The following is a 10,613-nucleotide window of genomic DNA, read 5'->3' as shown; positions in this document are numbered from 1 at the left end:
TTCGAGCTCGTGTTCTTGTTATCTACTGCTTGATGCTGTACGTTTGCGAGTATTTCGCCGTAATGGTTGCCCATTTATCAACGAGGGGATGGCTGTCCGATGCAATATTGTATTCTGCGTCGAACACTTCTTTCGACAAGACAGAGTTGATTTTCAGTTCCCGCTGGGCTTCTTTGAAGTTGTTCGACAAGTGTGCGTCCTGCGCTCCGTGCAAGAGCACCAATCCTTGCAACTTTCCGATGATAAGCCCGACCTGCAGCCCGAGTTCTGCACCGAGAGGGAACCCTTCGTCAAATCCTTGCTGCAAGTTGACCTCTTTCGACCCAACGATGCCATCAAGGTAACCTCTCTTCGAGTGCTGCTCTCTCAGTTTGTTCGTGTCCTGCGCGGCCAGTTTCAGCTCAGCATCGGAGTCCTCGGACCCCCAGACATCATCCATCAATCCGTCACTCATCGTCGGGGCAGGACAGCAGTTCTGTGACGTCTCATGGACTTGTTCTTGTGCGTGTCAAGAAAGATGGGTGTCACTAAAAAAGTCCTTATATTTGGTATTTGATGAGCGATGAGGCATCGGAAAAGATTCAAGAGATGGTTCCCCGGGGGGTTACAACTACGGTTGCTACACAGTGCGCTCGTACGACGGTGTGGGTTACCACCAAGACCCGCAATTCATTCACTCGAACTTTCACTCAAGATCATCTGCTTAGCTACACATACAACTACGTAAACGGACGGTGTGCATCGACGAGCACACCTATATAAATTGGATCACTGCGACTTGCTCTGCACGTCGCGGTCTCTCTTGGCGTATATTTTGGCCGTGAAGGGTTCTTCGAACCGTAATGCGATCTTGTACATTGCATAGACGAGCACTGCAATAACTAGGCCCGGCGGGCTGCCTTTGACGAGGCTGATCCCTAGGAAGGACAGTGTAGACCCTTGGTACATCGGGTTGTCGCACACATTGAAGGGGAACGTGGTGACCCTTTCCTTCATGAGAATGCCGAAGTAATCCCCCAAGTACGTCCCCGTGACGCCCAGTTGGTACATGGATGTGCACACAAGCAATTGACCCAGCGCGAGGCACCCGTACCCGATCTTGGCGCACCAAGGTTGCTGCACAAGTGTCTGTGATACACTTTGAAACGATAGAGCGCGCTGGAACAGCAGATCCCTGAGGATCCCTAGTGAGAAGATCACGACAGCCAAGAGGTAGCACCCTCTGCGGGGGGAACCGGTGATCCGCGTCAGCAAATGCGTCTTGTACTCGATCCGGGCGGCGATGTTCCAGAAGACCGGGTTGAACACGACGCAAGCGGCGGCCCGTTGGAAGTGCAGCTCGTCAAACCGCACGGCACGCACATCCACAAGCACCCGCTTAACAAACTCTGCAACCTGTGAACCGTCCATCCTGCTCAGATTTGGTGCACGTACTGCTACGGATCTGTGTCGTTGATGGAACCGTTTCCCTAAATATCAGGCGAGCAGAAGAAGAAGAGGAAGTAGCACACCCTTATATATACCCAACACTACACGACACGGCACAGCAGCCCTGTGTTCCTCTTCAACTGCTGTTGCCGTGCCCGGATCCATGTGATAGAGGTGTGGGTTTGGCCCATGTGCCCGTGTGGCTCTACTGGCAGCAAAAATATGTATGGCAGACGACGAAGACGAAGACGACCAAGGTGATGCCTGCTGCTGAATGGGTCAGTCGACGCGACACACGGTTCCCCGCTCACAGGTTTTGATTTCGATGTTGAAGACGGTGCAATTGTACGGCGGGGCCGTCTCGACGGTGGTCCCCGATGGGTTTCTGGACGTTTCGCTACTGCGGGAGGTGCCCGACACGCAGGAGGTGTACGTGAACAGTCGCACGGCTGCCGAGGTAGCGCAGTGCACGGACGGGCTCGGTGAGGACGAGAGTATTCTCGTAGATTTGCTGCAGCGGGTCGACGCGGACAGTGACGAAGAGGCTCTGCGAGTGCACGTTGGCGAGATCGCCGAACTGAACGGGTCCCGTGGGCAGTGGAGGCTGCTGCAGCGGGAGGTCCTCGAAATGGAGCAGCAAGATCAGCATCAGCATCATGCACAGGCGGCCATTGTCGTTGAGCAGGTACCCCTGCGGGGCAGCGGTCGCAGTGGGGCAGAGACCGTTGTATCATGCATCGGCCTCATCCGACTGGAAGACGTTGCCACAGACGTCGTAATCAGCATAAACGTGACCCTGCAGGGGACTATCGAGGACGGTGACGGTGACGATGAAGCAGTCCCACCACGCGTTGCAGCAGCGTTCACTATTTTGAAACAGATTATATCCAACTTCAAAGTGCACGACAAGTCGCTGTTTGCTTAGTCGAGGGCAACCCCTCTGAGACACCATCCCAAGGCATCGTAAGCTGGTCAATGGCTCCAGGAGATGGTCCCTGCGCCCTTTGGGGACCGATACCAACCCATCATGTGACTGTATGTAAGGACTCTTTAAATAGAACGAATTCTTCAGCGCTGCAACGACGACGACTACTACTAGATAACTAGATCAGTCACTCAGTCACTCAGGCAATGGCAAAGTCGCGGAGATCTAAGTGGAACGGGAGACGTGCGCTGCTTGGGATTGTGGCAGGTGGCCTGCTTTGTTCCTGGCCGCACGGCTGCTGAACAACTCGAGGGCAGCGGATCTGCAGAGCATCTTACAGAACCTGCCCAAGGAGATCACACAGAGTATCAACGCGGCCGCAAACGGGCAGAAACAGGATGCGGACATGATGGCGAAGTTTGAGTTGCTCGCGAAGGAGATGCGGCTCAAGCAAGACGAGCAAGCGAAGTTATTCGAGAAGCAGCGCCGCGTGCTCGAGCGTAGGATCAAAGAGCTCAAGAAACTGCCAGACGAGGCGACACTGCGGGAGAAACTTGCGTACGCGTTTGAGTACGACAGCTCCAGACGGTTCCCAGCGTTCATCTGGCAGACGTGGCCCTCGCAGGGGATGCAGGACTCCAAGGGCGTCCTTGTCGAAGACGTTGCATCCAACAGGGCCAACTGGGACGAGAAGAACCCTGGATTTGTCCACGAGATCATCAACGATAACATCGCTGGTGCGCTAGTGCGCCACTACTACGCGTCCATCCCGGACGTCTTGGAGGCGTACAATTCGCTGCCCAACAAGATCCTCAAGATCGACTTCTTCAAGTACCTTATTCTACTCGCCCGTGGGGGTCTCTACGCGGACATGGACACTGTCCCTCTACAACCGATCCCGAACTGGGTACCTGCACAGATGGACCCGGGCAAGATCGGCCTCGTTGTCGGTATCGAACACGACGCCAAAGATGCCACTTGGAGAAACGAGTATGTCCGGAGATTACAATTCGGCACATGGATCATACAGGCCAAACCGGGGCACCCGGTCATTAGAGAGGTTGTTGCGCATATTACCGAAACCACTTTGGACAGGAAGATGAGGGGGGAACTTAACTTGAATTTCAGAAACGATCTCAACATCATGTCCTGGACAGGGTCTGGTGTCTGGACAGACGCTTTATTCACGTACTTCAACGATTACTTGAGAAGTGGCGTGACAAAGAAGGTCACATGGAAAGAATTCCACAACCTAGCGGTGCCAAAACTACTGAGTGACGTGCTCGTGTTCCCAGAGTTCTCCCTCAAGGCGCCGAACAAGATCTCCTCAGATGACCCTAATAAATCGATGTATTTCGCTACACACGAGGGTGCTAAGTTTTGGAAGACGGTCCCCAAAGTAGAGGATCCATCAGCCCCACAGAAACTGCAGTAACGCCAAGGACATTCCCTTAACAGTGAATACTTGTCACGATACTAAAGAACCCTCTTGTATTGCAATCAATGAAAATAGACGCACACATAGATATATATACGATGTATAATAGTAACTTTACAGTAAAGCATCGTGGATGAAAGCGTACCTCCCAAGTGAAAGGATGTCCAACCATGCTTTATTTACAGTGCAAACGTCTGGACACTCGGGCTGAACATCTAACCAGGTTTATATTACATAGTGCGGCCCCATCTCTGTCTCTCTCTCTTCAGTGACCACCACCACCAATTTCAATAGTTGGACCACAACCTAGAGTCTTCTTCAAACTGCCGTATATACCGAATTGCAAAGAGGTTAAAGTACCGACCATCACTAGACGTGTTGGCAGACCCGTGAACGAGCCCACGACACCCAGCTGTTTTGCCAATTGCGCCAACAGACCAATGGTGGACTGTCCGGGTGCCTTCTTTGTCTTGTTAACCTTGGATAGCAAAGTGTCTGCTGGTTGGGATACAATTGCCGCGGCAAACCCGGCGGTCAAACCGGAAAGGAGGTTAACACCGGTGACCATGGCCCCCGATAGCGAGTCCTTGGCCCCGACAATGCTGTAATACAACTCAGATGCACGTTCGAAGACCAGGAACTTGGCGATGTTGTAAGGTATCTGCTTGAAAAGAATAGGAGTGAACCCACTGTAGAAGGACCCTACACCTTCCTCCTTCAAGATTCTCGAAAACCCACCAACAAGCCCGTTGGCAAAAGTTGGTTGAGAGACAAGTCTAATCCTGGTGGCCTCTAGTGGGCACAGTGCGATATCGGCGAAAAATTCTGCAACCGCTGCAGACCCCATGTACACGGAATTCTTGTAGTGCACGGCGTTGTCGTAGCCTATAGTGTCGATGAACAATTTTTTAAACACCTCGTAACCACCGAACTTGAACGCACCCTGGACGGAGTAACCCAGCAAAGTGGGGCCAAATCCGGTGAGCAACGCACCGGCACCTTCCTCACCGATGATTTTCTTAAAGGACCCAACCATACCCTTGTTGTACACGGCGGGTTCCAGCTGGATCCTCGTCTTGACAACGTCTATAGGAACCAGCGAGCTGTGCGTGACACCGCAACCGATGGCACCAGCCAGTGCAAACTTCAAGTAATCGGAAGCGGCGTATTCTGGAATTTTATCAGCCATTGTTTCTCGTGCGCGTAAGTCTAGGGAATATTATCGGATACTATGTGCTGTATACAGTGTAGTTAACTGTGTAACTCTGCTGTCAGCGCTGCCTCTGGTGCTCTCTATCAACCACCAGAGAGACAGAACAGCACCCAAGTCCCCCAGGTGTGTGGAACCATCGCCTTTTTATACAAGACGCAGCTCTAATTTTTTTTAAAGCGCCGATTTCTCGAAGCGGGAACTGCGGGCATCGCCTGACGTGATTGGTCGGGACCCGCTGGAACCCGCTAAGACCCGCTGGGACCCGTACAACAGCAGCAGCAGCAGGTGCCAAGGCGATGATCCCGTGCGGCGATGGGATCTGTCACTGGGTCTTGCTCATTGCCTCCCGGTCCGCTTTAGTTCGAGTGAAAACACTTAACGCCTTAGGTACATACGGTAGCGAATGCTGCTTGTAGAGTGCACTGCGGTGCTGATATGCACCTCTGCGACCCGCTTGAAGTTTAGTAGAGAGCTGAAGCAAGAGACAGTTGCAGACGCCACAGACAAACGACACCCCCTTGATTACCACTACGACAGGTATTCTTGCCGTATACGTAATTCTGAAAGTTATATCAGCTATGCTTGCTTGTTTGAGTTTGTCTTAGTTCGTCGGTCCCAGATTGTCTTGAAAGATGCCGGTGCGGTTATCTTCCAGTTTATATCAGTTCCGGATATCATGGCAATCCCCATGCCACAAGGGTTATCCCCACGCATGGGGATGAGAGCACTTACTGAAATTCATATGGTGACAGGTCCTGGGTCCGTTTCAACGGGAGATCCATAATTTATCCACATCTACTTGTAGAAAGCACAACGGACTCTCTAATGTGTGCCCGCTACCATAATTCACGCTCTCAATGACAACACTTATTTGTGGCACAGTTGCATGTATACCAAGATGGGCCACAGATAAGTGATACGTGAGTCAAATTAGTAACTAAAAAACAATAGGCATCATTAAATACCCTGAGATAAAATTGTAGGTTGGTTATGGTAGTTGTCTTGCTTGAGCTTTACAATTGATTATGTATCGGTCACTCCACGCGGGTCAAGAAACCTGAATCACGTTGAGACAAGCGCGTGTTTTGGTCCAAAAATGATGGTCGAAAACCCTACCTCATGATCAACCGCAGGAGATATAGTTGATGATAACCGGTAGTATCATTTTAAGCTTAAATTTTACTGTATGTCCTTGTTGAACGATCGGGGAAAGTGCACGCTGTTTTTTGTCAATACCATAGGCATATATATCTGCTTCAATAATGAGCAGTTGAAGAGTTAAGATTCATTTGACGATGTGGTAAGGTAATACGTTGATTCAAGTTGGGGTATTACATTCTAGAGCAAAATCCATGGTGCTTGACAAAGAGCTGGGCCCTTTAGTTCCTCGTTCTGTTTGGAACACGACCGCCAAACAGCCCTTTTGGGTCAACGACCGCAGAGGCTAAAAAAAAGATTCAAATAAATAGTTGTTGATGGGCAGTGTCGCCGTGGAGGGAGCAGCTATTAAAAGTGTTGTTAGTGTTCGTGATAGTTGTAGTGCATGCCAACATTTGCCGATACATCACTTTACTTCTAGGCACTGAGACAGTGCGAAGTCAAGGAACATGCGTGGAGTTGTGAACATATTCAAAAGGTTCACTATCGTTGATGGGTATCTTGTCTGTAGCACAATGAACAAAAAGAAGGAACCCACTAAAGTTCTCTTATTTAATCCGGACAGAAAAACTCATAGAAGGAAAAGGCTGCCATTGGATGAACATGACCTGGTCGATTTAGAAGAAATGTACGACCAAACAGAGTCTGAGTTCATCCCATGCGATTTGAAGCTGCTCTTCGAGTTTATGCCCGTCAACATGAGGAGAGTATACAAGGACGAGACCGGTTTGCACAGCACGCTTTTAAATTTAACAGTTAAAAGAAAGAAAGATGCGTCGTTTGAGATTCCGGTGGTCCGCGTCAAGCCTATGTCCAAAAAGGCAAAGTACTAGTACCGTATCGATGACAGCAACATTAAAGCCTACGCTCTGCCCAAATTCAGAAAGGGTATTGATGATCAGAATTTAAGTGGATTCTTTAATAGAATTTTGAAACTTCAGCCCGTGTCGTTGTCCCAAGACCTGAAGTTGCTCACCGCGTACGGGAACCTGCGAGAGGACGTCAGCACTGCCGTCTATGATTTGTTCACTGGATGCTATTCTAACGTTCACTCAGGCATGAATGTACGGCACACTTGGTGCGTGTTCCACGAACAGACTAGTGAGTTTCCACCCAAATATCCACTACACACTCAAAAGGAATACGCTCAACTAGTGTCGCCGTTTTTGTACTACGACTCAGTAGCGCACATGCTCAGCCACGCAACGGGACTTTCAAAGCCAGTGCCAGTTTTTGACTTGTGGATCGGATTGCAGATTACAGGAGAGTTTAAACAAACGTACGCACAGTACTGGTCGGAGATTGTCACTGACGCTCGCTACGCAAAGTACTTCGCTTTTTTGGTGCAACTCGCCGCTTTTAATTACCAAAAGACAACAGACGAACGCTCAGTATTTATTAGCGTAGAGGACCTCCGCCGCGTACTGCATGCCGTGCAGGCATGGATAATGTTTGCTGCTCAGTACCCAAAAACCTTGCACGATAACGAGGATATTAGCAACGTATTCACCGGTAAAAGATCGCAGGCGTGGGTGTCGCTTACTAAGACGCACTCTCTACTGTGCGACCAGCTGAAGAGGGAAAGCAAAGTGGTCAAAGACCTCGGACCCTTCCAGTGCACCGTGGGAGACAAGAAGCTATCGAACGAGTACCTTGTGGAACTGTACAGCGACCACCAGCGCGAGTTCAACAATGCAATGCGGGATCCTAGAGAGCTTTTCAATAATGTTCTGACCGTGGACTTTCTTGCGCGCCGATTGCTCAGGGACCGGACCATCGATGTTTCCGAGGACCAAGGAACTGTCGATTCGTCAACTCTTTGTAGAAAACACCGCGGCAGATGCGCTCCCGTGCAAGAGGCAAGCAGTATCTGCTCATGAAAGGAAAAAGGTTTTACGGTCTCATCAACATCTGCGCTCGTGCTATTGTGTGGATGATATATATCGCGGCAGCTGGACCGTACCGGTTTACACAGATTGTCGTTTACAGTTTTCTGGTAAGAACCGGAACCTCTACGTTGATGCAGCCATCCGCTGTCTGGAGATCCGCCCGACGTACCTTAGAGATCAACCAAGCTGCCTGACGCGATAACCTCCAATTACTTGTTCTACTACACGGTGATGCTCATCCCAATGCGCAATAAGGTGGTCGGTCCTGATTTTGCGGGCATGTCCTGCAATCTCAACAGTGAAATGGGATTGGTGGTCGAGGCTCACTCTGATGACACGGAGAATAGTGCTGGTGGACAGCTTTCGGGCAGAGATTATTCTCAGCAAGTGCTTCACATCTTTTTATTTGCTGACGTGCTTTCTGGAGAGTTACTGAGGTGCAAGGAGTTTGAAAAAAAGGCTATACAGTTTCCCTGTTCAGTCCATAAAGAGGAACGTCTAAGCTACAAGGAGCTCCGTCTTGGGATCAGTTACTTCATGCGCAAGAACTCAAATGTCGAAGAAATGATGCACGTCTCCAATGCTATTGAGGAGCACGATGGGAACACGGACACCACTAGTGATCCAGTCAATACGGTACCCGAATCTCTCATCAGCCAAAACGAGAGCTCTGAATCCGATGTTAACGTCAAGATAACACTGGCGTGGCATACGTTCCTAGGGCTTGAAATGACAACAGATGTTGTGGCAGTGGCAGAGGAGGACAGCACTAAGCCCGAATATCGCTTTCATGGATCCATACGAGGCATGATCCCCGTAGGTAGACTGCTCTACACAGGAATGTTTCAGTTTCGAAAGGGGTAACAGGAGGTGACCAGCGAGGTATACCTCGGTATGGACAAACTAGTCCCAGTGCAGGCCCTCCAGGCTTCGGAAAGACAACGTTGTTCCATATTTCGTTGATTGCTTTGAAGAAGAGGAATTCGGAATTGAGGTGATGTCTTTTGTGTTCGTGCCTCGCATTCTTTTGAAGACCAATATGATTACCCGTTTAAAAACCAAGGGTTTGTTAGAAGTAGCGGATGTAGCTGAGCTGTGGAGGAATCGATTGAATGTTGAAGAGGACGCACTGTCCGCTGATGTATATGTCGGGGCGTTTCACGATATGGGAACTGCTTTTTGCAAGAGACTAGTCAACAACTGGTACGGCACTTCCAAGAAAACAATTCTCGGCCTGGTTGTAATTGATGAGTTTCAAAACTTCGAAACAGAGTTTAGCATCCGCCCAGGATCTTACGAATCGATTGGCAGGATCAAACTTCAACTGGCATGGAAGGTTCTGGTGCTCTCCAGCACTTTAGGGTGCCAGGGGTTTGCGACCGCTCTAGAGAGATTAGGATTCGAGATGCCGTTAACTACGGAACCTTCACTGGGTGAACAATGCTATGTCCACGACCTGGTACACAAACTGCCGCTGGCCAATTCTATCAAGTGGTTTGGGGGTGTGTTTTGCCTGAGGCGTGCCTGGAGAGGGCTCAAGTACTGGTGAATCAATTTATGGCCTCCGAAGAAGCCTCAAAGATTATATTGGTTTGCTGCACAAGGGGAACAGGTAGATGTACTAACGAGGAATCTACGCGCACACGGTCCACTTTCCATTAATGAACAACTCAGCGATGCAGATCAGGAATATACCATGCAAATGTTTACCGAGGATCCGTTAAAAAGGGTTTTCATCGGTACAAAAGACGTGGCAGAGGGTATCGATGTGCATAAATTAGAGTTTGTTGTTCTTGTAAATTATCTCTCCCAAATCGACGAATTTGTCCAAGCTGCCGGGAGGATACGAGGAGAAGGATTGTATGCGGTCCTTTGGTCGTCCTCTAGTGGTGGTGGTACTTCGGCGACTGTAATCTCCGGATGCTTAACTCCACAGCTGAACCATTTCTACGGGCTAAACCAAAAAAACATGTGGGCTGCTGTGGGAACTACAACTCGACGAACCTCCGCTCAGTTGAATTTGCCGAGCGGGTGTTTCCAAAAATGGTGGAGTTTCCCATACTGAAGAAGAGCCAGTGGTAGGTGTTTGAGGCCAAGCAACTGCCGAGAACATTATCTACGAGAAAGTCGTCACTACCTTCAGGGTCAAATAGCGACACAAGTTCACATTCTGGCTACTCCTCCGAAAGGTTCCGGACCCACCCGACCACACTCTTCAAGGCCCTGCCGGTCACTACCCCCGCTCAACATACGGATGGCAAGCACATACCCAGCAGTCCACCTGGAACGCCTTCACCAAGCGAACCGCCAGTGAAGCGAGCGAAGGTAGGGCATGTCTCTGGCGGTTCAGCAACGACGTCAGCCAGTACCAGCGAGGAGGACAGTGCATTGTTGGTTAACAGCAGCGATGATTCTCCTGGAACTACACTGAGTGTGCTCCCGTATCTTCAAGTTTGCGACCGCTATGTTAAGAAAGATAGCGTTCCTTCTGCTACTCAACACCCAGTTAATCGTAGTGTGATCCCTCTCTTGACAAGGGTGCAAGGTCTCCAGGTGGTACTA

At 50.0% G+C, this 10,613-nt stretch overlaps 7 protein-coding genes across 7 annotated transcripts; 4 read left to right on the top strand and 3 right to left on the bottom strand.

Moving 5' to 3' along the window:
- Positions 1-22: 22 nt before the first annotated feature.
- YAE1 (Yae1p) lies at positions 23-454 on the bottom strand (the record flags this gene model as incomplete). Its single annotated transcript, XM_022611286.1, has 1 exon — positions 23-454. The coding sequence occupies one exon, from the start codon at positions 452-454 to the stop codon at positions 23-25; it is 432 nt and encodes a 143-aa protein (XP_022462710.1).
- Positions 455-768: 314 nt separating this feature from the next.
- OPI3 (bifunctional phosphatidyl-N-methylethanolamine N-methyltransferase/phosphatidyl-N-dimethylethanolamine N-methyltransferase) lies at positions 769-1,410 on the bottom strand (the record flags this gene model as incomplete). Its single annotated transcript, XM_022611285.1, has 1 exon — positions 769-1,410. One exon carries the CDS (start codon positions 1,408-1,410, stop codon positions 769-771), a length of 642 nt encoding a protein of 213 aa, XP_022462709.1.
- Positions 1,411-1,753: 343 nt separating this feature from the next.
- MOG1 (Ran GTPase-binding protein MOG1) lies at positions 1,754-2,353 on the top strand (the record flags this gene model as incomplete). The annotated part of the gene is made up of 1 exon (XM_022611284.1): positions 1,754-2,353. The coding sequence occupies one exon, from the start codon at positions 1,754-1,756 to the stop codon at positions 2,351-2,353; it is 600 nt and encodes a 199-aa protein (XP_022462708.1).
- A 406-nt stretch (positions 2,354-2,759) lies between these two features.
- HOC1 (alpha-1,6-mannosyltransferase) lies at positions 2,760-3,788 on the top strand (the record flags this gene model as incomplete). The annotated part of the gene is made up of 1 exon (XM_022611283.1): positions 2,760-3,788. One exon carries the CDS (start codon positions 2,760-2,762, stop codon positions 3,786-3,788), a length of 1,029 nt encoding a protein of 342 aa, XP_022462707.1.
- A 268-nt stretch (positions 3,789-4,056) lies between these two features.
- Positions 4,057-4,980, bottom strand: MIR1 (Mir1p; the record flags this gene model as incomplete). The annotated part of the gene is made up of 1 exon (XM_022611281.1): positions 4,057-4,980. One exon carries the CDS (start codon positions 4,978-4,980, stop codon positions 4,057-4,059), a length of 924 nt encoding a protein of 307 aa, XP_022462706.1.
- Positions 4,981-7,220: 2,240 nt separating this feature from the next.
- KNAG0B00105 (uncharacterized protein) lies at positions 7,221-8,042 on the top strand (the record flags this gene model as incomplete). Its single annotated transcript, XM_022611280.1, has 1 exon — positions 7,221-8,042. One exon carries the CDS (start codon positions 7,221-7,223, stop codon positions 8,040-8,042), a length of 822 nt encoding a protein of 273 aa, XP_022462705.1.
- Positions 8,043-9,048: 1,006 nt separating this feature from the next.
- On the top strand, positions 9,049-9,600 carry KNAG0B00100 (uncharacterized protein; the record flags this gene model as incomplete). The annotated part of the gene is made up of 1 exon (XM_022611279.1): positions 9,049-9,600. One exon carries the CDS (start codon positions 9,049-9,051, stop codon positions 9,598-9,600), a length of 552 nt encoding a protein of 183 aa, XP_022462704.1.
- Positions 9,601-10,613: the final 1,013 nt, after the last annotated feature.

The sequence above is a fragment of the Huiozyma naganishii genome, chromosome 2 (assembly GCF_000348985.1).
Source record: "Huiozyma naganishii CBS 8797 chromosome 2, complete genome".
Classification (NCBI taxonomy): Eukaryota; Fungi; Ascomycota; class Saccharomycetes; order Saccharomycetales; family Saccharomycetaceae; genus Huiozyma; species Huiozyma naganishii.
The sequence above is the reverse complement of the archived record's forward strand: the minus strand, read 5'-3'. Positions and strand labels throughout refer to the sequence as shown.